The 25,339-nt window shown below is 45.1% G+C and overlaps 1 protein-coding gene across 1 annotated transcript; it reads right to left on the bottom strand.

Annotated features, from left to right (window-relative positions):
* Nucleotides 1–1,751: 1,751 nt before the first annotated feature.
* CD9 (CD9 molecule) lies at nt 1,752–23,304 on the bottom strand. Its single transcript, XM_054182873.1, has 8 exons — nt 23,147–23,304; nt 10,777–10,879; nt 7,685–7,782; nt 6,403–6,477; nt 5,347–5,439; nt 4,669–4,758; nt 2,795–2,878; nt 1,752–2,100 (listed from the first exon to the last, which is right to left on the bottom strand). Exons 1-8 carry the CDS (start codon nt 23,210–23,212, stop codon nt 2,035–2,037), a joined length of 675 nt encoding a protein of 224 aa, XP_054038848.1. The 5' UTR covers nt 23,213–23,304; the 3' UTR covers nt 1,752–2,034.
* Between the last annotated feature and the right edge of the window lie 2,035 nt (nt 23,305–25,339).

Here is a 25,339-nt window from a genome sequence, read left to right on the forward strand (position 1 = left end):
CCCAGCTTCTGTAGAAGGCAGCAACAGCAGAAGGTATAAACTTAAGTCTTCTGGCTGTGCAATTGACCTGGACGCCAGTTTGAGAGGAGCTTCCTCCATAGCTGTCCCCCAAACCCATCTCACACGCTGAGCCTACAGCTCAGTTCTCATCACCCTGGTTACAGCCCAACACATTTTCTTGGACATTGGCAAACGCTGCCAGCGTTGGGCTACAGCCGTGTTGGATGTCGGTGACCCGAACACATGCCTCAACACAGAGCAATAAAACCAAGGGCAGCTGAAGTCAGCAGTAAACTTCTATTACGGCTGACAGCAGTTCACCCCAGCTCTTTCAGGTGCCGGTTTCAGTCTCATGCCAAGAATTGCACAGCTGACAAAAATGCTGCTTCTCAGTTCTGCAAGAGCTCAGGGACACGGTAGGTCTCAAATTCCCATATGAGATGAGATTAGATTTTTCCCCTCCAGGCTCTCTCCTATATCCAAGGTGGAAAATTAGATCAACTCCTTTCTGGAGTCATTCCAGTCTCTCAAGTCACACAAAAGCATGATTACCATTTGACTTTTTTTTGAAATCAGACTTTTTTTTTTTAAGAAGGCCCCATTAACACAGAATAGCACAACGCATTACAGAGGAGAGCCGTATGGTTTGCATAACCCCTTTGACAAATGACAATGTGTAAGACAAAGGTGGGCAATACATTTGTGCATTAGTCCAGAGCTACGGCCAGAGCCTGACCTTCAACAATTCTCATAATAAATACCAGCCTCCTTACAAGAGAAGGGTGGGAACAAGCAAGGACTACTAAGGCATTTGTAATACCTACAGGAGAAACACCAGAAGCTCCTGGGAACACAGCTGAGATACTACAGTAAGGGAACACCAGGTACAGTTACAGCGCATCAACTTGTGGTGAGGATCCAAGTCCACAGGCAGCCCTCACCAGCAGATGTTTTAGAGAAAAAAAAAATCACAAACTTACAAAGCTATTTAGAGCAGAAGTACAGGACAAGTTGTCTATTCCTTAGGCTATGGGTCCCACACCAATACCTCTGCTCCCTCCCATATCCTTTTTTTAAGCTGAAACAGAATAGCCACCGCTCTAGCTGCTGCTGCAAGCAGTGACTGCAGAGCTGTACAGTAACTTCTAACGCAACTTTTTTCCCTCCCCCCCACTTGAAAACCTGAGATTTGGCACATGTGCCTTAAGCCCTTGAGTGTACTTCCCTGGCTTTGGAGACACAAAGCCAGCCACTGAGAAAAATCCTGAGCACACACTATGCGAATCCGCCTTGTCAAGGGACAAAGGCTATGTCAGATGCCAGGGGACAGAGTTACATCAGCAGACAGGCGGATACAAGAAAGCCCAGCTGGCTCCAGGGTAGAGCCCAGCCTGTTTGCAACAAAGTACCCCCGCCTGCACATCACCAGTGTGACAGTCATCCTTTGCCATCCTGTACGAAGACGACAGTAAAAGTGTTACAGCAGTAATATTTTAAGAATATAATTAAGAGCTGCATTTGTTCACACACCCCAAGGAAACAAGGAACAATGATGTCTTCCCTAACATGCTCTAACAGTCTTTTCCATTCCTTGGAATTCCCTTCAAATATGGCATTGGCATAGAAGTTATTTCCTGCTTTATACTAAAGCCCTAGTAATTTAACACTTAGATGTTACGCAAGTTCAACTCACTGCTACACATCAAACAATGATTAATAAGCATAGTAAAGTCTCTTCTCCCCCACAAACATACAATATGTCTTATTCTTTATTAAGTATCAAATTGTCTCCAACATAAATTACATCCAAATTACATAAGTTTCAAGAAAGTCAGATATTTTATGTACAATATTTGTCTTGAGTCAGATATACCTTTCTCATTTTAACCTATAACATAAAAAGCAAACCTATATCAGTACCAAATAAAGCATTAAAAAGGTAACAAATATATAACTTTTTAGAAATGCTTTCAGAACGCTAAAGTTAATGACAAAGATTTTTTTTATAGTGCAGCAGTCTTGGATTTTTAGCTCTTAGACCATTTCTCTGTTTTTGCGGATAGCACAGCAGAGGACCATACTGAATATCATGCCGAAAATCTGTAAAGAAAGCAAACATTAGAAATCAGGGGACCAAAGCACATTCTTCTGTCAACATAGGGACAAGTGTAGCTGCTCTTCCTGACCCAGAGGCCATATTAACTCTATCCTGCAGAGACACCCCCCCCCCCCCAAATTTCAGTCCATTCTCAAATCCCTTTACCCTCAATAACTTCCAAATATATCAGCTATAAACCACTGCTATGTATCTCCTAAGAAATCTTTGATCATTACGGTATATTTGCATCCGTGGATGCAAATCAAACTGTTTGCCTTTCCTCCAGAAGTCAAGCAAATAAGTGCAAATTTTCTTACTAGCAGCACTGTTATTTCAGTTCTCTGGCAGTCTTTAATTGTTATAAAGGAAACAAAAAACAAGGATGCCTGAGAGATACTGGGATCAAGGAGTGGGCTGGCAACACGACAAATACATATTTGCCCTATATAGACATACACTACTGATACAACTTCGCCACGGCTAAAACTACAAGGAGGCAGATCCTAATCCAAAGCAGAAGCAGGGAGGTCCAAGACACCCCACCCTCTGCGCTGCCTGGGGGCCCTCGCAGCGCACACCCTCATCCTGCCGGTACTTGTCAGCAGTGGAATGGGAATGCCAGGCAGCATTCAACAGACTTCTGCCAGAAATAGCCTTTGGCCATACAGTTACCCTCCAAATAATCTAGAAACTCACCATTATTACAGCAATGCCAAGGCCAACTGCTCCAATCACGTTCAATTTCGAATTGAAGACATTATCAATGGCAGCAGGGCACGACTGAAAAGAAAAACTGTTCATTAGCGGTTCATACATATGAAAGGTTTGTTTCTGCTTGGACCACTTCTGCTTCCACTAGAGATGATGGCTCATCTTTTGAAAGCTGCTTTGAACTGGTCTTTATTTTCACAGCTTTAAAGCAGGCCAGAGATGTTCCAACACAAAAGTTGGTGGAGGAGTTTAAATCTACTCTTCAAGTATTTAAACCTCTTAACCATGGCTTGGCTACAGCAGGATTCCCTTCTCAACACCTGCAGCTGATCAGGTAGATCAGGACCAACAGCAGTTGTACCAGACTTGGCTTGTTAGTAAGAGCTGTCAGCATTTAGGTTGCTGTACTACTCAGCCCTTCTCCAAATAAATTTGAAGCCACTCTTGATATTTCCTGTTGTAATTTTGCAGACACCTCAGGATTTCTTGAGCTGCATGCATACATGCTAGGCTACGAGTAGATTCATGGAGATCCCAGTCTGAAGCTCCCAGGATAATGAATTACCATTGCAACTAAAGAAAAATCTAAGTACAGTCCTTTCCCCAAAGACACATCGTATCCAAGAAAAAGGAACTTTTACACAGGTAAAAGTCTTTAAAAGCCTGGTGGCTGGTCTCATCCCAACTCCTGCCCTACTTATTCCAGCAGGATACCAGTGAGCTGCTGAAAACGACTTTTCTTTAATTGTTCTTTGACCAATCCAAAGGAAAGACCAAATTAAGAATTACAGGGACATAGTGGCAAGAATTAATCAGTTAAATCAGAGTATCAATACAGTACTGCTTCTTACACAGAGGCACACAGATCAGCCACACCATTACGTCCCTTTAATTTTGCAATCTACCTACTGGCATTTTTTCCCCCTACAGTTGGGACTAGGCCATAAACACATCACAGGATTAAGTCAACAGCTGAAGCACTTAAAACAAAAGCAAACAATAAAACCTGCATGTTGCCTCACGTACTCCCATATAGTCTAACTCATTGCATACTGTATGGGCAGACTAAAGGCAGTCTAAATACAGACTGAAATGTCTCATGTGGTCAGATATTTGAAAGAAAAAGCCACCTGTAGTGAAAGGGCGAGGACAAGTAATGTGAATAAAATCAAGTCACTAATTCAATTCCTGCATTGTAAGAACCTTATTTTCTACGGAAGACTTACACAGGCTCTCTTGGAGCATAAAGCAAGAGCACAGGACTGTTGTAAGAGTAACAGGAAAAGGCATAATTAAGAACCACACAAGATGCCTCTCCTGTATCTGTGGCATACAGGCACCTTTGCAGCAATATTTCAACATGGGAACCCGATTCAGAGAATTGGCTTCGCAGCAACATAGTCACCTAAACAATGCATTACACTCCCCCCTACCCCCGCCTTTCCTTTTCCTTGCTAAAACTTGCTCCCACCCCATGCCCTCCCTAAGGAAAAGGGGAGCCAACAGCTCCTCTGCAGCACCAGGGAGGTGCTTTGGTGTTAGGAGCAGCCAGGAGAACAGAGCTCTCTTTTTTTTTGTTTTTAGGTGAAGTTTTGGCCTTATGCTGTCCATCACGCCAGTGAGTTTAGTGACACGCAGACTACACATTTCCTGCACAAGTTCACATTTCCTGCTGACCCTGCTTGTTCTTTCCACAGTGACAGTATGTTGATTTTCCACAACTGGGCTGATTATAGTCATAGAGATAGGTTGCTAAGTGTGATGTGGGAATTTCCCATGGACTGAAAGGGTTTATTCAGAAACACGTTTCTCATTCTACTCATGGGGCAGAGCTGATGGTGAATTAAGTCATGCTTTACCGCTACAGAAAATGATTCCATCATGGTCTTCTTCGGACAGGTGTCCATGAACTGCTGCTCAAGAGCTCCTTTAAGACCACAGCAGTCTAGCTACAAAAGAAAACAAGAAAGGAGAACCAGGTTAAAGAATCCTTATTTTTGCACTGTATTTGGTAAAAAAGAAATAGATTACATTATGTTTTATTACAGTCCTTATGCAAATTTGCTTAGAGGTCCTCCCAATGTGATTGCTATAAACCTAATTTTAAAAAGCCTTTATTACATTAAAGGCCAAGATTCTGAAAGGAAGAGCTAGATCTCATTAGGTATACACGCATTAATTTTGGTGACAGCCTGTACTCCTTATAGACACAAAGGTAAGCTCCTCATAGACATGCAGGCATGCATACTATGGTGCCTCTACATCAATTCCACAGATCTAGAATTTCCCAGCTTGCTTCTGAGTTTTAGGAAAAAAAGAACTAGTTCTACACGTTTCAGAGGTTCAAAGGGACAAAAAAAAAGCATACTCAATTCACTAATACTATACAAAAATATCTTCTCTGCAATTTGTTACTAATACTCCCTTGGTTTCTTCTAGTTAGTAAGGTACTAGAGCTGTACAGGGGATTGGATGACATGGAGAACAGTGTGAACAAGCCGCATTACTGTCTAGTTTAAGTATAACCATGTACTTACAGCTAACTGAAATGCTTTCAGGGTTTCTCTGGCAGCTGCTTGAGATCTCTTTTCATAGGTTTCCACGTAGAAGTCCTTTAACTCTTCAATAACCTACAAGATCACAAAGAGTTGTGGTGTATTACTGTCTTACCTTAATATTAATTATGGAAAACTTTTTTTGATTCAAGTCAGTCATTAAAAGTTCTGCAGCCTGCAATACCCATCTTTTTGACAAGTAGAAACAGAGGGTGGACAGCATTTCTTCTCCGGAACAGGTGAGCCTATATGGTACACTCACCTTAAAAGCCACACCTGAACAGATAAGATTTGGAGTTTCCCTTCCGAACACTTCATATTCTAGGTGGAGTGAGAGAACTGAGTCTTTGCCCATTGGTTACACAAAAGTATTCCCTATTCGTTTCTGTACCCCAAAAGTTGCTATATTCCCCCGTTGTATAACATAAGCAGAGAAGCAACCCTGACCACCAAGTACCTTATTTTGAAACAAGACAGAATCTTGACTACTTGTGAAGAGACAGCCCAGATCAGTCACATTTTAGAGGAGAAACATTCAGCCTATAGCTGACCTATCTCATATCTAGAAACGGTAAAGCTCCACTCATGGCCCACTTTGCCACACAGGTCAGACAGGTACTGCCTGGAGGGCATTTCTAGCATGCCACAGCATCTCGGATTCTGACTTCTCTGCTACGGTCTTGTTGCTAAATATTAGAGTTTCATTTCTTGTATTTTTTTTCCCCTAGAATGCGTGTTCTTCCTCTGCCCCAAATTCCCTGGGTAATCAAGGTTTGATGAGTACTAGTGTAGTTTTCAGTAGACTGATAACCTTCTGAGGGCACGCTCATAGAATGGTCTGGGTTGGAAGGGACCTTTAAAAAAAAATCACCTAGTCCAACCCCCCTGCCATGGGCAGGGACGTCTTTCACAGCATCAGATTGCTCAAAGCCCTGTCCAACCTGGATTTGAACACTTCCAATGATGGGGCATCCACAGCTTCTCCGGGCAACCTGTTCCACCATCCCACCACCCTGCCAACTTTTAAGAGCAGCATACCTTTTCTTTATTTGCAAATCCCCAGATCGCAGCAGCAATTTCAAGGGCAAAAATCACGAAAAGGAAGAGGAAGAACTAGAAAAAGACAGACCACATCATTAATTAAGACCACAGCACCACAAAACAGCATCACGCTATACATCGCAAGTTTGTCCGGTCCCCAGCATTCAGCCTTGTGAGAACTGTCACTTAACTAGTTTCCAGTTGGAGGTCTGAAACACTGGCAAGACTAGGAAAGAGGACACACCGCACTAGGTCAGCACTTCCTCCCAGGAGCGTCAGAAAGCCTGGCAGTGTCTTCCAAGCAGAAGTCCTCCTTTTTGATCAGTGTTAATTAAAACCAATCATCTGTTCACTCAGACTTTGAAGTTGCCCAGGTCACCCAGATCACAACAGTTGACACTAGTTCTTTTCTCTGTTTTGTCACCCCTATTGCTTTAGGAGTCATTACTTAATACCTAGCTTGCCACCAACTCCCAGAGACCTAATGGCCATTTCTTTGTTATGTATCCCATAAAATAAAAATAAGCGTCATCTCTGTGTTTAATCGACTACCAGGTCCAGAACACTACTACCATTTAAAGGCACTTTAATGAGATATGTTCAGAAGTACAACAAAGGGCCTGAGGCACCATTTTGCAAGAAACATACGAAATTAACTTCTTTCATGACACAGAAGGGGACTTGTTCTTTCACCCGCTCTAGTCTTTTATTAACTAAGTCTTCTGGTTATTTGGATGAGTAGTTCCACAAGTGTACAGATGTGCATGAAACCAGTAAGCTCCACTGGCCCCTCCAGTCTGAAAACAATGAGGTTGCTCTCCAATAATTGGCTTGTCGAGCAGTTGTCAACTAGAAGAGCTCATCCTGCTATTATGAACAGTAGAGGCTTGTTGTTTCAAGGATCAAATATCACAGTTCTGGTCTCAAAGATTAAAGATTGCACAGCCTTCAGAGTTCAGGACAAACTGTTTAGTAGATAGCATTACTTCTATCAACATTTTAGTTCTGTGTACACACATACTCCCAGCCTTGATATGTCAATGTCTGACTGTGTCACTAACTCCTGAAGTCATCCTGTATTTAAATACAACACAGACATTTGAATTTAGGGCCAGAAATAGAAACTATATTTAACATTTTAGCACTATGTAGGTGACCCCGAGTTTAAACATTGTGGAGCCAAAACGATCAGCATCTGCTGCCCTTTAACTTCACAGTAATGTTTCCCTTCCTTTCTCATCTTGCTGCTAAAAATTTAAACACTACTCTGAACACTTACCAGGCCAAGCATACATTGAGATTCCTGCAACGCACCACAGCATCCCAAGAAACCAACCAGCATCATAAGTGCACCAGCTCCAATAAGGATGTAAACTCCTAGGGAGGAGAACAGACACATGTAATACAGGCTAGTTGAGACCTCAGAAGCAAGGTATGAAATTAGTGGCTCCACAAATAGCACTTGTAGCTTTTGCCAAAATTTAAGTTTCTTTAGTGAGGTGTTCCAAGCAAAAAAAAAAAAAAGGAGGGTTGTGCTTAATTTTCAAATCAAACACATCTCAAAACTTGTGGGGAAGTGCATTGATAAATAAAAACTTCAACTTACAACAATTAATGTGTACCACTACTGCAGTTCCACAAGTTTTAGAAAACGGGTAAGATAAAGCCATCTAAGTCAAACTGTAAGACACACTTTAAAACTGGCTCAGAGCCAGAGTTATCAACTTAACTTCAGATGAAGAGTGTGCTGCAGTTAGAGACAAGTGGAACTAGTGATTTATCACAACCTGAGAGTCCTTGAAGCATGCTAGCTCTAACAGAATGGGTATTTAAAAGACATCATAACAATCTGTCATGAGGCTTTAAATGTTTTTCCATCAGGAAACACCAAATTATTCCATCAGTCATGGTGGTACAAGTCTACACTTCAGCTGCCTAACTTGAGAGCCTCTCTAACTACAAGAAACTCAGCCTTTTCTGCTTTTGCAAACCTTCAAACCATACCAAGTGGCTGAGCCTGTAGACCGTTCTGCCCAGAATTCAGGTAGTAAGTGTGTTGGAGCATAGAGGGCAGCACGTTTCTGGGCTAAAAGGCACCATTATGCCCAAACCTCTTCTTTTAAACTTGCAAACTGCCAGCTTAAGCATTACATCTGCTAGCTGGTGAGAGCAGCAAGAGGTAGTGAGGAAAACTACTCCCAAAGGATGGCAGGAAAGTGTTATTGAGGTGGTGAAACATGAGACAAAACAGCATAAAGCATGTAGCATTAGTATGACATTTTTATCAAGAGAGACAAAAATAGAGTTCTGGCCTTCAGAGACTCAATCAATACTACTTAAAGAAAGCCATACATAAGCATTCACAAATGCTATTTCCTAGATGCAAACCTTAGGGTTTTAATTAATTTAATTAATGAATTGGATTAGCTGCCCAAATAAACATCTACTTGATTAAGCATATGTAAGTGATTAAGTCTGACATTTCTTATCAGCAGGAAATTCCCGCACCACTTTTTTCACCCTAGCTTAAACTTTTTGCATTTTGAAAGAGAGTCCATCAGAACCTCTTAGTTCAGTAGTTTATTTTCAGTAGCATAGAAAGCTTTTGAGGTAACCTGCTTTGTTACTAGGTGCCAATTAACACATTCTTTCAACTTCCTATTGGAAACTGCAGTCAGTAACTACTCCCAGAAAAAAAGCATGTCAAACCAGTAATTCCTATTAAACTTTTTAAAACTAACCTACAGAGATTTCAAGTAGGTTTGCTTCTCTGTTTTGCTGCGTTCAGCCAGTAACTTAAGTATCAAAACATAAAACTTTTATGTTTTAGGAGGTGAAAGAGTTGTTTTAGACTACCCAAAATAAGACTTGTTAAATATTCAGCTCAATGGCTAAGTTTAGACTTCTGTTCCCTTTCCAAGGCCCAGTTAAAAGCATCTAGAAATCTTTGTGGCAGCAGCAAGATACACCCAGTTTGCTACCACACCAGCATATCAAGGGTGGCATACAAGATTTCTCACAGATAAGCTGTCCCCATGCCTGTGGCCTCTTTCATGAAGTTGCACAACTATTTCAATATGCTCGGCTACAGTCTCTAACGAGCCTAATTCATCATTCCTAGTAGTACTCCCTGTAGGCATAGGCTACCCTGGTACTACAAGGTGTCCACTTCAGCTGCACCTACCAGCATGTGCCTTACATGGTCTGTACTGACCCTTGAGACACCGGTTCAGATGCTGTGAGAGATCAAGTAGCTGAGCAGAAGAGCCACTTTCCTCAGCAAGAGAAAGACCAACCTAACCACACTGTGGATGGCTAACGACCGATGCCACACAGGACATGGCAGATCTAGGTGCTGCAGGGATGTGAAACATGTATGTATAAGGATTATCCAAATCCAAGATGACAGACACGTATGTTAAGAAAGGTATGTATTTGAATTTGCTTTGTTCCCAATCGTTTGAGGTCTTCAAACTCAGCTACCTGGTTTCAAAAAGGGTTTGAGCCCCTACAGATGACAACCAAAGAAGCATGTGTTCCCTCTGTCCAAGCCTAAAAGTGACTGCAGAGATCAAAATCTTACAGTTTGGATAAAATCTGATTTCATTAGGAACTCTAAGACATCATAATAGCAAACCAAAACCATATGTGTTTATCCCCTAATTAGAAATCAAGCTGTCCCAGGCTTTGCCTGTGGGAAGCCCAGACTAGAATCCTGTAAGACCAGAGAATATTTATTAATAACTTCCACCTGGCCTAGCTAAGGCTACATTGATCTAGGTTGCCTGTAATAGTTGCTAATATAGACCAAGATATTTGTGCATCCTTGCCATAATGTCCAGTATAAACTAGCATACATAGGGCTGTAAGACTTAGACAACAGTACATACGCTCTTTATGAGAGATGAGGCAATAGAGTTGTGGTTTTGGGTAGCTTAGGTTTGTCACGTTGGGGAAAAAAAATGAAACAGTTATTGATGTCATCTGTGACTACTCATTTAGTTTAGAGTGAAACTTGACTGAATCACTGTGAGAAACATCAGGAAGAGGTGTGCTCCACGTCTACCAGGAGTCCCTAGGACTACAAAACACTTACCCAACAGTGCCCAAAGAGGAACCGCAGGGTCTAAGCTGGGAAAAAAAGATTAAGCGCAATGCATAAAGAGCCAAGAAACTGATGGTGTGACACTGCTGCTGCCTGCTCACAGCAGGGGCTGGGCCGCTGAACCTGCCAGGGGAAGCTGCTCTCTGCCCCATCGAGGCTGTCTCGGGCTGTTTTTGTCTTTAACCTTTGAGGAAGATGGTTTCTAGCAGCCAGGAAATCAGGGCGCAGAAGCCTGATCTATCACGCCAAGCCATCTCCTCGCTTACCTGTGTAAAATGTCGTGTTGTTGGATTCCAGTTCAAAGATGCTTTTGGTCTGTGAATCAAACCGAAGCCATAGTCCAATTGCAAGAACTGCTGTCCCTGCAAGCTGTAAGAACAAGCAAGCCTGGTTAAATAATACCATTTAATACATTCACCCCTGCATCAGTAACAACACCAGAAGTAAACACAGGATACAGCTCTGTTCTTTAAAGAGGTGGTGACAAAGAATCAGCATAAAAGGACGGGGATACCAAAATAAGAACAAACTGAGTTCCTGACATGAGGCATCTTGTCGACAGATACGTTTACATATTAAACTACAATGCCACATGAGAACAATGACATTCTTGTTCCTTACTGAAAATACCCAAGGTTTACCAAAGTGCCAAGTGTCAGTATTTCCACTGACCCCTTCCACTCAATTTTTTATTCTGGGTGACTGCAGTGACATTGTATGGCTTAGTGATCTTAGATCTTCACACTGAAGGACAAGCATATTGCAAGACAAAACACCTTGTAAGGCCAGACAAAAGTTCTAGCGTATTAAACAGACTGGTAAGAGTTCAGCGTACTGCAATATAGAGTTTAGAAAGAGTGTTGTTTCTTGCAAAAGACTATAAAACCAATCCAATAAATTACCACACGAATAGGAAAATACAGGCTGCTGAAATAGCAACGTTGCTGTGTGCTGACCTGGAACAGTGCAATCAAATTTAGTTTTATTTTATTATCATCTCTGCCTGTGTGCCTCCAGGTTCCTCTTAACATTGGTGCTTGTGTTTCCAGCCAGTTGTGTGTATAAATTAGCTTCTGGATGAAACATCTGGCAGAAGGCATCAAGATGTGTTGCAAGAACGAGGGAACTGCACTCTGGTAAGGCAAGTGCTAACAGTTTGCTTTGAACACACTGAATCCTCCCTTCTTTAGAAAGAAAACTGGTGTCATCTTGCACACAAAAAAAGAAAAAGAAACCAAAAAGTGTGCTTCTCAGCTCTTCCTTCTCTCCTTTGAAGGTAATTTAACTATCAAAAAGACCTCTACGAAAGTGAGATGAGGACAGAAATACCACATATTGCAGCAGACATGAAAAATTTAAACTAAAGAGTGAGCAATAACCTTAGAACATCTGGAGCTTTGGTTAGGCTAAGCATGCATGAAGAGGAAAAACAAAGCCTTCTCTCTGATAAGAAGTTCCTTCTAAAAGGGAACAACATTCTTGACCGGCCTCCAAGAAACTGGAAAGTGTTTACTTTAAAATGTTAATTTTCAGGAGGAATATGGAAGGCATTTCCACAGACAACACCCGTGGGTGGGCTCCTTCTGCACCAGGCCCGACTGCCCACTGCTCTCCCCACAGGGAGCCCGAGAGCCCCTTCTCCCTGCTACAGGAGCACTTGTGCTCACTGCGGGCTGCCACAGCTCTGCCGGCCATGGCTGTCTCTCCTAACCTCCTAGGCGTGCTCTTCTATTAAAAAAAAATAAAAAAATACAGAAAGCTTTGAAGATTTACACAGGACAAAGAGGATGGAGCTAGGGGAGGGTTTAAGGGAAGGTACACCCCTTGTAGCTTCTCAGCAGAAAGCACCCCAACTGCAGAGCTAAAGGACTCGGGTAGGAGTGAAGAAAAGCCAGAGGGTCATTTCATGCAGGAAGCCAGCCGTGCCAGAAAAAAAACCAGCATTTCTCGTATAGCAGGCACCTGACTCAAAGAAGAGCTGCAGGGTTTCAGCTGGGAAAAAGATGAAGTGATACATAATGCATAAAGAGCCAAACCCAAACGGAGGTTTCCAGACCTATGCAAAAGGCACTTTGCTGGTGCGTAGGCACAGCCTTACTCACAAAGCACACAGCAAGAACAAAGCCTGCACCATCCCTACCGCTTTCCTTGTTAGGGCTACGCTGACAAACTAATTTTAAGTTATGCCGAAGAACCTTGGTAGTACGCAGTATGTCACAGCAGCGTTATTATTTCAATTTATTGTGCCACAGCAGCAGCCCAGGGGGAGGGAGAGGTGCAAGCGGGGGACCGACAGAGGGAAGGGCTGCTGCTCTACCTGCGCTCACTGCCACAGCATCACTTCAACAAGCCTCTGCAGTCTCACCTCACTTCAGTTCCTCGGTTCAAAAAACGAGAAGGGCTTAGCGATGGAAAACAGCTTCATGCGCTGCTTCTAGCCTACAGTTAAGTCACCCAGTATTTAATACCACTCTGTTTGTTGACCCAGGAAAGTAAGTCTCAAACAGTCTTCAGCTTTGATAGGCATCCAGATCTGGAGCATTAGGAGAAGAAACCAACAGCCTCTTCTTGTTTTGCGAGAACTCGGGAATTACAAAGCCCTGAGACTAAGCACACCCGGCTGTCTGCACCCACCTACGCTTGTGGCTTGACAAGCGCCAGCATTCGAGCAGAGAGCTCAGGGCAGCGCTGCAAACAGAGCAGGGCACAGCAGAGGGCTGTAAAACTAAAACTCAGAGCTGATCCCCCCAGCAGAGCTTAAAGGCCAGACTATTCAAATTGTGAACAAACTCTGAGCCATCCTACAGCCTTGTAGATAACCCTACAAGTTCAAGCAAAGCAAAACAGAAGGCTCAGTTAATGATCTCTGAGAAAAACCAGTTGGTTAACATTGGCTCCTTTTAAAAAAAAAAAAAACAAAACAAAAAACAGACTTAGCTCTGGCTGGGTGGAGGGATAAGCATCATGTTTTCACCTTGGGAAAGCAGTCATCCTTGTGAAAAATGTTATTATCACAGAGACACAAGAGACTTCTGTGATCACACAATAGTGATACTGCCTGATGTCAGTGAACTACTCCATAGCACTAAAAAAATTTTTAATATTAAAGTGTTAATTCTTTCCATGGTGCACCAGGAAAAAAAAAAAAGCAGCTCCTCCTTGCAAGAAAAAGTGACTTTTTGTCTCAGTTTAACAAAAGCAAACTTGTGTTCTCAGTTTGCACTCTCCCTACCCACAGTGACCACTGAACTAAAAAAAGGCAGTTTGAAAGCAGGAGGCAAGCAACTAATTTGAAACTTCAAGTTTTCATCGAGACAGTGAGAGACCAGGGCACCATCACCAGCCCTGGGGGAAGAGCAAAGCGCAGCCCCACGGGCACCCACCGACCTGGCAGCGTCTCAGACCAATCTGGCTGGTACGCAGCCGCCTCCCCGCCCACCGATTCAATGCCAGAAGGTTTTGGCAGCCGTGTTGGGACAGTTTTGGTAGCTGTGTTTTTCCCTCCCGGGGACAGGGGTGCAAGCCCCCCCAGCCTCCCAGGCTGCGTGGAAGCAGATGCCCTGAAGAGCTGGTTGCTGGGTTTTTAATCTACATGTTCTCCCAATGTAGCAGAGACCAACAGACTCGTTTTGTCACAGGAGTTGAGTAATACAGGGTATTTCTAAGTAAATCTAACCAGCATCAAAAAAGAAATTTAACAGAAAAAAAGAACAAAACTGTTTTCCTGAAACTAGTCACTTCGTATGTGCAAAAAACCTACAGAACTATGAGAAGAGCAGGTTTGTGTGCTTATGAAACATGTAAGAAATACGTTTCTGTAGTAACAAGTATAAGAAAGGGAAGTCAGAAGACAGGTTGTTTTTTTTTTTTTACCAATCTGACCAAAATGCAAAGTTAAAGAGGCACTACTCACTCACTGCATTGGAAAAGTTTGTGGCAGCAATTTTCCAGTACCAGCATGTCCTGGCACACGTGTGCTACCAACATCCCAGCCCAAGCTAGCTAGGCTTCCTTCTCTTTCCCCTGTACTACTAAGCATCTTACAGCTCCTAGTTTACTTCTGCTTGACTTACGTCTATCCTATAGCTGCAGTGGACACACACCAAGCAAGGATAAAAAAAAATCTCTGGTTACTCTTCCTCTAATCCTATGAAGGCTTCTTGTCATTTTTTATTTTTTTTTTTTTGCATCACATGCAAACACACACCCATTGCCTCAAAGGCTCTGCTTCTGCATGCATCTTTCTGTTGCAACAAACAGCTGTTGCAACGGGGGAGGGGGGGAAAGCCTTTTTGGTCTGTCTTCCTTTGTCACCCAGCCCTGCGTCTTCTCTAGCGAGCCTCCTGTGCAGGACTTCTCCCCTCCCACCCATCCAGCCCCACACTCTGACAAGCACCTTCTCCAAAGTCAGCCCTTTCCACTGCTCCAGTCTCCTCCTTGCAAACCACGCAGTTTTGCTAAGGGTGTGTCCCGGTATTTATCTTTCACAGCCTGCTTTCTTTTAGCCTTCCTTGTGACAAGAGATAACTGACAAAGGATCTGTACCACTGCAGAGGGCAGTTGCTACGTACTTGAGATGAGAAACCACCCCGTCTATCCTGGAGGCAGATCCATACAGAACACTCTGCCTTCCTCCCCTCACCAAACCTGGCTAACTTCAGCATGAACTTGGAACATTCAGTGCTGAGGCATGCTATCAAGCAACCTCCAATGAATTCTTTTTCTTTTTTTTTTTCCTTTTAACACCCGAGGTTTCACAGATACGGCCTCCTAGCAGAAGGTTTGCACAGGGAATCATTAAATCTAATGATACTGGTGTAAACACACATTAGAAGCTCAAGATTTTCCAACTAGGAATTGCAATTTTTGTTAACACATGCCATGATACAACAATGCATGGCAGTACTTCAGGAAGCTGGAAAAGTTTATTTTAGGTTTAACCACTGTTTCACATGGACCATTTTGTTCAGTCCCTTCTGACCTTGTCAGCTTGAACCATCTCAAAAAAGGACAATCCCCAGTCAAGCACCCCACTTACTGCAGAGTTACTTTTCCAGGGACAGAACCACCTCTCAAGGGGTTCGAGGTCCAAGCAGTTATCAAGTCCTTAAAGCTGGCAGGTAAAGCTTTGGTAGGGGGACACCCCCCACCATCCACCAGGTTACTGCCAGCCCTTTCTCCACTTCCACAGCATGGAGGCAGGGATAGGGAAGAAGTGAGCCACTGCAAGAACTCCTGATACATGGATCAAAGCCTGTACAAAAAGCTTTTGTACAGGAAACTAAGGGTTCTGCTATTTTAGTACATTCAGGCCAAGCTTATAGTCAACTATCAAGTTTGTGGCATTACCTGTAGCAGAGGGTAAGTAAAGTGGAAATATGATAGAGTCAGTCAAAAATAAATACTGCTGAGTTGTCAGCTCAGCATTGCATCTAACAATAACTTTTTCTTTCTTTGAAGTAAGAAGGTATGTCAGGCTCTACATGACCATTCCTCATGTAGGTTTTACCCAGACATGACAAGAGTACACTGAAAAAGCCACTATATTCCCTTCACCTCAAACAGATAAGAACTTTTAGTTAAAAATATGACTCACACTTTCCTCTGCGTAAGACAGACAACTAAGTTTTTCCTCGCCATGCAAGACAGTGGATTAACAAAGCCAGAACCAGATCTATGATGTTGCAAAGCACATAGGCAAAGAAATAGAGAACATTACGAGCAGTAATGAACTCTCTGTTTCTGTCCTGTTACTTGCTGGTACTCTATAAATAAAACCCCATAAACAGTAAGTACAGATGGGGCGCAACATCACTCTAAACCCTTAATTACAGGATTAGTGTTATCCACAACAGCACAGGTTTTCAAACTTCTGGAAAAAATGCTTTCCTAACAGATGTGCAATGAGTGCTAGCAGTTATGTAAGAAACTGCAGCTATTTCCAAACTCCTTTGGAAAAAAAAAAGTAGATGGGAAAGGAAGTGTTTTCTTTCTGCTTAAGCTAGTTTCAAGAATGCTGTGGGCAAAGTTAATGTCACAGCATTTATTGCAATAAAATGGTGCTCCAGTACAGTAGGAGCAGCATTACAGAATTCCTGAACCACCGCCAAGACTAGTGCCCATTTCATACAAGTTCCTATTCAGAAGCCAGTCTACTATATTTGCAATTTAAATCGCAAATGGGAGCTAGGACTGCTAGAACTGTAAGTACAAGTGCCTTCACATCAGGTTTCTCAAGGCAACACCCTCCAACTCCACTCCCGATTTCACAGCACTTCCTACAGTTAAAATACATTGAGCTGAAGCCAAGCAGCATTTTGATTCATACGCTGCAGTCAGCAACTGTATCAGTTGATTACAGAAAGCAAAATCAACTCATTTATGTTCCTTTTGTATGTGTGCGAATATATACATACAAACACACACACGCGCACGTATTCCCCTGCCCATCCTTCGAGTCCTCTTCTCTGCTTGGGCAGGGAAGAGCCTCTGCAGAAGCCAGAGCACCCAATTGCTACTGGCTGTTCCTGGCAGCAGGAGCAGATGAGATTACGGCTCAGAACAAAGTCACAGGCATCTTTAAGTTACAGAGAAAGAGCCCTGCAGGCCTAATCTTACTTTAGCAGGCACTCCCAAATCCATTTGTTTATAGAACACAAAACATTCTGAAGAGTGGAGAGGATGGGCAAGAGGGTTGCCTGGTAGTGTGAAGGAGCAAGGAAATAATTGTTCAAAGACTCAACATGAACTCTGACTGTGTGCTACAGCACTTCTTTGCCGATAATAGATTAAATTATAAATATTAGCAGCGGACGTCTTTGTATTCCACAAAATTCAGGAGGGAAAAAACTCAGCATTTACATTCAACAATGCAAGCCCTTGCTTCAGTTCAGCATCAGGAAGGCAGTGGGAGAACATGCAGGAACACACTCCGTATGCAGGGCTTTGCCAGGTGCTTCCCGACCTGCACCAGGCTCTTCAGAGCAGCCAACAGTTTTACTAGGAAAAGACTTTGTCACCGGGGCCAACAAGCCTGAGCACACCCTGCAAGTTACAAGAGCTCAGCTAGAGGTAGTCACTCATTACACAACTCAAGGTAATCAAGCACATGCTCACACCAAGGTTATTCAAAAACAGCCTCAGTGAGACCACTTAGGTGTTAAGGCACATAATGTGATGTTTCCATTGACCTCTTGCTAAGTTTGAGCCAGCCTGGAAGAAAAAGCTTTATACGAGTTCCCTGTCAGCCTCAACACCTCCCTCACCAACCCCAAATCAAACCCCAAACTTGCAAAGACCTGAACCGGTACAGCTTTCATTACAGACCTGGCCAAAGGTGCCAGGGCCAGCATCAGTAACCCTGAGACAGAAGACCTGTAGGCAAAACTAGGTGGGAGTAGAATCAGAGAGTGGTCTGGGGTAGAAGAGACCTTAAAGATCACCTAGTTCCAACCCCCCTGCCATGGGCAGGGACACCTCCCACAAGACCAGGCTGCTCAAAGCCCCATCCAGCCTGGCCTTGAACACTTCCAGGGATGGGGCCTCCACAACCTCCCTGGGCAACCTGTTCCAGTGCCTCACCACCCTCACAGTAAACAATTTCTTCCTCATATCCAATCTAAATCTCCCCTCTTTCAGTTTGAAACCATTACACCTTGCCCTATCACTACACTCCCTGATAAAGAGTCCCTCCCCATCCTTCCTGTAGGCCCCCTTTAGGTACTGGACCAGCCCTACCTAAAGAAGCACAACAGCAGCAAGGAATCTGGTGTTTGCAGTGATAATTGAACTGAAGGCAAGATGCAGCCACTCCTCTGAGAGGGGACTGGATCACCTAACTACTCATTTACTTAAACACAACAGTAAAAAACATTCCCTACAAGTTAGACAGATGTGTGCAATGCTTAAACCAGACTTCTGAGGCATGACTAGCATTACTAGCAACCATCCACAAATCCTCATGCCTGCCATTCAGGCCACAAGCATGTTTTAACCAAAGCTCTAGAGTCCCTAAAGTTTTGGAGGGCATCATGCTAGTGAGATAGATGCCTGAAAGCCATCGGACCTGTTACTCTCATAATCTAGCACAGCATCCTGCAAGAGGTCTCCTCAAGAGGGTATCAGAACAGGGCACACAGTGGCATTTTCCAGGACTGACCTCCCACTTAACATGTTGAGCACTTACAGGTTATGCAAAGACACAGATGGTACCTTTGCAAAAGCAAAGTTAACCAAGGGCTGCCAACCACGGCATTCATTAGGTACCCCTTGAACTGCATACTCTACAACACCTTCTGGGGAGAAAGCACCACCACTGTACATACGGCCACAACCTTTTCTGAAACTTCCTCTTCTCAGACTTAATGCCCCTCAGTTCTTGCTCACTGACTCTTTCAATATAGTCAAGCCCTAACTACTACCTGGCCAGTTGTGATCCTACAGACCTTTAGCATGTTTCACCCCCTCATCTGCTTCCAGGCTGAAGAATCCCAATTCACTCAACAGTTCCTGCTAGCAGAAACCATCCTCCTCTTTTCCTAAAGATTTTCAAGCTCCGCTATGTTCCTCTCAAGGTAAATGGCAGACCAGAGCAGCCCACAGCATTGCAAGACACCATAGATTTATGCAGTAGCACCATCTTTCCACTTCTCCAGGTCCTTCACTTCTGAAGATTGTTTTCTTCATCTACTGCTGCTGAGCACCCACCTCATGCTTTCATGAAGCTACTATAGACCCTTTTCTCCCAAGATTTCATCTCTCTGGCAGCAAATGCCCCTGAGCCAACTAGTTCATAACTCCAGGCTGCTTCCTGCTCCTGTCTCTCAGATGTTACTCGATGCCTGCCTTTCATGAGTGTCTTGCTCTGCTTTGTCACATACCCTGCTATGTCAGCATGCACTCATCTTCATCACTTTGAATATGAGCAATGGATGCTACTCAAGCAACAAAGTGTTCCCTCACATGCTTTTCCAGATTAGGTTGGAATGTATTGACCACCACACAGTTTGCTCCGGCATGCCAGCTCTGTTGGTTCTCTCCACCACAAGAGAGCTCCACCTCATCTCAGCCCTGCCTCCGCTCCATCAGCGATTTCATCCCTGCCAGGATCTTACTCAGGACTGCTTAGTTTCCCTAAGAGCCTTGAGATTTCCAGGAGACATTGAAGTGAACTAATGCTAACCAGCACACTCTCTCTCTACAAGATTCAGGCTTCTGAAGGCTTCAAAGTTAACAGCTCCATGAAGTCTGTCTTCCCTTATAGTAGCCATTCTCTCTTCCCCAATGTCACATCTCCATGTCTACACCAACTTATTAATTTTAAAGAATATTCTCCTCTGACTATTCCAGAGGCACCACACGTGCCACTCTCTACATAACCTAGAATGACATAAAAATAAAAAACCCACCTCAAATTCACTGCATTCCAGCCCTCTGGCACTGAGGTAGGCAGTGAGCAGGAGGTTTTACCTAATCACAACACATTTGTAGTTACGAAGTTAACTGTTGTATGACCCTGGCAAGTTGTTAATCAGCATTTGGTGGTTGTGTTTCACCACCTTTTCACTCAGAAGTTGATTCAAGCCTGTGAGGGATTCAGAGTCAAAGACAGGTTAGAGCAGAGAACGTCCCCTGGTTCTTTCCCATGCACATCCAGTAAGGGAAAGTCCCACAGAACATCACTCCAAACACTTTGGCACCTGGACTCATTACTGACTGCAAGGACTCCCTGGGAAGCTCCCTGGTCCCAATGTATCTGAAGAGGGATACATTAAGTGGGCTTGCTTTTTGCATGTTGTATCTAAAAAACTCCCTTTTGGCTAGCCTTACTACATATACTTCTGGGGTTTTTTTGTATTTGACCTGCCAGCATTTATGAACCTTTATCTTCTCCCTTTGAACACAGCTTCAACTTCTTAAAAGTTTCCCAATTTTTTGTTTTAATAGCCTCCTATACCCAGCTGTTTCGCTCTTCCTGCTTCCTCTTGCCCTCACTCAAGTCTCTGATGGAGGCAAATACATGCCACCTAACATGCTATCTACAAATACTGCAGGTTTGCTGCAGACCATTTCAATTCCTCACCTGTCCTTCTGACACAACTTATTTCAGAAAAGGCAGCACTGTGTGAACTTGATCACAGCTTTACAGGACCTTTTAGCTTCTCTTGCTCCAGCAGATGCACTAAAATCAAACTACATCATTGTCACCGTTCCCAAGTAGCACTTGGGCAACAGGACCCCATACCCACTCAGAAGCCAGAAAAGGTTTGCTCCTGCTCTTGGGGGCCAAGAGCCAGTCACTGATTGCACCTTCAAATTTAGGCTCAGAACTGCACTCAGCCACAATGTTTTTGCTCAATTTACTTCCATTACTTAATGCATTTTTCACATCTCCAATGCCATAAGAAACATTAAATCCTTCTTTCTTGTTAGGGTTGTTCCCATCCTCTAGTGCTCCCTGCCCCAAGACACCTTCTCTTTACACTGTTCATTGAGGCCTAACAGCCTAAAATAGCCTGAGATTGCTACTTTATTCCTCCATAGAGGACATGAGGTTCACTAACATCATACTTGAAGCTCCCCTTTGACAGTTTTGGTAGGGCACGGACACCCATAGTGAGCCCCGAGAGTGAAGGACCACTCCAGCTGGCCTACAAACACACTCACCCCTGGCTAACCCCAGCTGCTCGCATCTGCTGCCTCCTGGGGCTTCCAGCCACTTGTCAGGACACCCCAGGAGGAAGAAGCATTCATCTCCCTTTAACTCTTCTCTCTCACTCTTGCTCTTCTCCTCCCTACATCCGAGCCAGGTATGAGTGAGCACAGCCAGGGGATGGCAAGGCCACTGGAAGAGCTGCACCCTCATGGCCCCTCAGGGCGGCAGCAGCCCTACCGATGGTACAGCCCCCTTCCCCAACACCACTCCTCCCCTCCACCCTGTCAGCAGGTCAAGCCTGCATCCATGCTTCCAGGGCACCTAAAGGTGCACGTAAAGCTTCTGAGCTTTATTACCACAGAACCTCCAAGCAACAGATGCCTCCTGAGCTAAATGAGTTGACACTCCCTATTCTCAGCCCTGGGCCCTAGACAGCAAAATGGCGGTGCTTGCATTAAGAATGTCTTTGAGGCAATGCCTCTGCTAGAACAAGCATTCTTGTGCTATAGCTTTAAAAAAGAAAATACCACAGAGCACACCATGAATATTTTCCTCCTGTTTCAACAAGGGGTTCAGCACCTTGCTGACCCAGAGGTTTCAGCCAGTGAGTAGTTCAATGTTTTCTTCTTACCCTCCAAATATGACTCGACACCCCCCACCCCTCCCTCCTCACAAGTCTCAGGTGTCAATACATGCTTTCCTGCACCCTTGTAAAGTTCCTCCGTGCAAGTTGCCTCAATTGCAGCCCAGTTCCATTTTCTTACTTTGCTGAAACCCATTTTTGAGTTGGGAGGATCACAAGTTATTTTATCTGTCAGCACAGCGTCTTCCAGTCATCCCTGACGCAATACCGTAACTGCCTCCAGAAGCAGTTTCTTTCTGCAGCTCCGGCTTAATTTCTCCACATCAGAGGGAGAAAAGGGAGTCACACACGCATTTCTCCACTGTAGCAGACAGCCAAGAGAGAATTCATTTTTTTTCCTAGCCTCACACTTTACATCTCTACATTGGGCACACAGGCAGTTGTACTGCCTGTACTTTTCCGTAAGGCAGACAATGCTAAATTCCGATGTCCGTGGCCTGAGTGCTTGAGGAGCAGCTGTAACCTCGCAGTCAAGCCACGCTTTCTGGCCCTGCCTGGCAAACAAGAGACAGGGGTGCCAGAAGCTGGGCTGGAGAGGCGATTTCCACTTGCGCTGGCCTGCTCCTACACATCACCCTATTTCAGGATTTTGCTCTCCCAGGCGCCGCCCAGCAGACCCGAGGGCAGGAGCCACAGCTCCATCCGAGGCTCCCACCAAGACGAGTTCCCGAACACGGCGGCGGCGACCACAAGCACTAACTTGGGAGGAATTAGCTCACCCGGTGACAGCCCTCTACCCAGAGGTGCAAGCCGCGAAGAGAGTTTCTGGGCAAGTGTTGCGTATGCTGCTGAAGGAGGGCGGGGGGGGGGGGGTGTGTGTGTGTGTGGAGGAAAGCCGCCTTCACACCTAGCATCCCTCCCCCCCCACGTTACCAGACAGGCCACACGGCCTGCCTTACGCTAACCTACCCCAAAAATCAATAAAAATGAAGTGGCGAGCCGGGTATAGATCGTATTTAGACACCTCCCGCCCAGCCTATGGCGCGCAGCACATTTAGCGCCGCAACAGGTAACCGGGGGCGCCGCTGGGGCCAGGGCCGCACCGGGCCCGGCGGGGAGGAGCGGGAAGAGGTGCCCGCCCGGGGCCGCCCCCCCCCCCCCACCCCGGGAACGGCGGGGGAAAAACCCCGCAGAGGCGCCCGGCACCCACCCCTCTCCTCCCGGGCCGGGGGAGGAGGGGGGAAAAAGTAAGAAAAAAAACCCCAAAACACAAACACCGCTGCAGGCACTTTGTCCTTGTGCCCTCCCTTTTCCCGTGGGGTCCCTCCCGGGCAGGCGGCGAGCGAAGGGGCAAAGCCCCGCCGCAGGGGGGTTGGGGTGTCTCCGCCGGGTCCCTCACCCAGAAGATGAAGTTGAAGCCGAAGAGCAGGTACTTGATGCACTTGGTGCCTCCTTTGACGGGCATGGCGGCGGCGGGCGGCAGCAGGGACGGTCGCGGCCAGGAGAACCTCTGCCCGGCGCCACTCCTTAAATCCGGCTCTCCACGGGGCTCTCCCGGGGCTCCCTGCCCCGCCGTCCCGCCCCCGGGCCGCCCCCCGGGCCGCCAGCCCAATGGCCGCCTCCCGCTGCCGCCCCGCACCTGCCGCCGCCCCGCCCCGGGAGCCGCCCTCCCCGCCCTCCCCCCCCCCACCCCACCCTGTCGCTGATGGGGGGGGCCAGCACCGGGAGGTTCTTCTAGCCACGGCCTGCGGGGGGGGAACCAGCTCCGTGCGGGGGGGCGGTTCTTCTAGCCACGGGCCTCCCCACGCATCCCCGCATGGGGCAACGCGGTGTGGGGCTGCTGCGTCCCGCTGCCCTCCTCCGGGGGAAATAATGTAGAACCGTGTGATGCGCCCCCCCCCTCCCCCCCCAAAAATAATAATAAAAAAATGGATATAGATTGGGGCGAAGTGCGGGCCAATGCTTTGCCTGCTCTTGCATGCGTTTAGTTTCACTTAAATGCATCGGCGTGGCTTCAATGGGTGTTTTCCCATGCAAGGTAAACTCACGGCATAGTTTAACCGCTTTAATCTTTCAAATATGTCTGTGTGAAGCTACAAGCTATGCGATTTAGAAAAATCAGGTGGGATAAGTCCCAGCCTGCCAACAAATCCATGGTAACTGGTTGTGCGCGTGCCTTCGGGTCACCCCAGTTGTGAGACAAAACATGTTAAATTTCAGTGAAGAATTTCCCTTTGATTTTTATGGGAAGTTCAACACTCAATTTCTGAGCCTGTTAGCTCAGGAATGAAACTGAGAGGTTGTACCTTAATTTATCTTTAATATAGTGTGACTAGAAATTCAGCAGTTATCGAGAGTCAAAAAACCCCCAAGCAGAACAGAAGAACAGAAAAGACCTAGTGAAATGCAAATACAACCACGTTGGGGTTATTGTTGCCAAAATAAATGATAACATAGAGCACATTCCAGAGCTAATACGGTGGAGGACATGTTGTATTGGGCAGCTGTTCCCAGAGCAGGTTGCAAAACATTAATAGATTTCCATTAGAAAGCAAGGCAGGAAAATAAAGAGCTAGGAAAAATTCAAAGATGATTACGAGCGCACAAGCATAGCCGAACCGAGAGGCCTCTGCTGCCACTGCACCACGGGTAGAAATGGAAAAGGAGGATTTGTGAGGGGTGACTGGCTGCTGCGTTGGTGATTGTGAATTGTGCCTGGCTGTAGCCAAGCATCCAAGTGGCCTGAGGGTCTGGGTCTCTGAAAGCAGAAGAGTGGGAAGCTGTGGCGTGTTAAACGATGCCATCCAAAGTTTTCTGCTGCTCTTGGTTTGGGGTCTCTCAAGGGCTTGATTCCAGAGAGGAGGGCGAACGGCACTTAACTGGAAGGAAACTCTACCTCAAGCATTTTAGTTTGTTCTAGAAGTCAGTAAAGGGAACTGGAGGGATGGAGGCTGGCCTGGCCACAACAATATAGATCCAGCAAGGTTGAAATTAGTAAATGCACGTGACTAAACTCTTGTGGTAACTGTAAACTGTGGAGTGAAAGTCCTGTGTCTCGCTCTTGAGCTGGGACTGATTTCCTGTGTGGCTTTTGGGGTGTTTTTAATAACTGTGCCATTAAGAATTTATGCTTGTTAGTTAATATCAGTAATATGGCTTTCCTTAACTTTCTAAAGATAAGGATAAAAGAAAAACTTTGGATATTCCCACTCCCACCCTTGTATTATTAAGCTTTCCGTGCTTATACTGTGTTAAAGCAACTGCCATTAAAATTCATGGGTGGCAGCCTTTTGATCAGAGGCAACAAATGGACCTGTTGCATCAAAACCTCCTGTGAGTTTTTATTTACTTAAAACTAAACCCTCCCCATTCAGCTGGCAAATTAATTTGTGAGTGATTTGTGAAGTGAAACCCCTTTGTGCATTTTTAGTATTCTCAAGAATATGGAATGAAAATACTTAGAATATGTGCTTATGTGGCTTTTTTTCATTCCATATGAAGACTCCAGAGAGGACATTCACGTATCAGTCTTCAGTAGCCTGATGATCTGGTAGAGGCATCTCTCTGAACATAACTGAACTACTCTGACTGT

Source organism: Rissa tridactyla, chromosome 1 (genome assembly GCF_028500815.1).
Source record: "Rissa tridactyla isolate bRisTri1 chromosome 1, bRisTri1.patW.cur.20221130, whole genome shotgun sequence".
NCBI classification, from domain to species: Eukaryota; Metazoa; Chordata; class Aves; order Charadriiformes; family Laridae; genus Rissa; species Rissa tridactyla.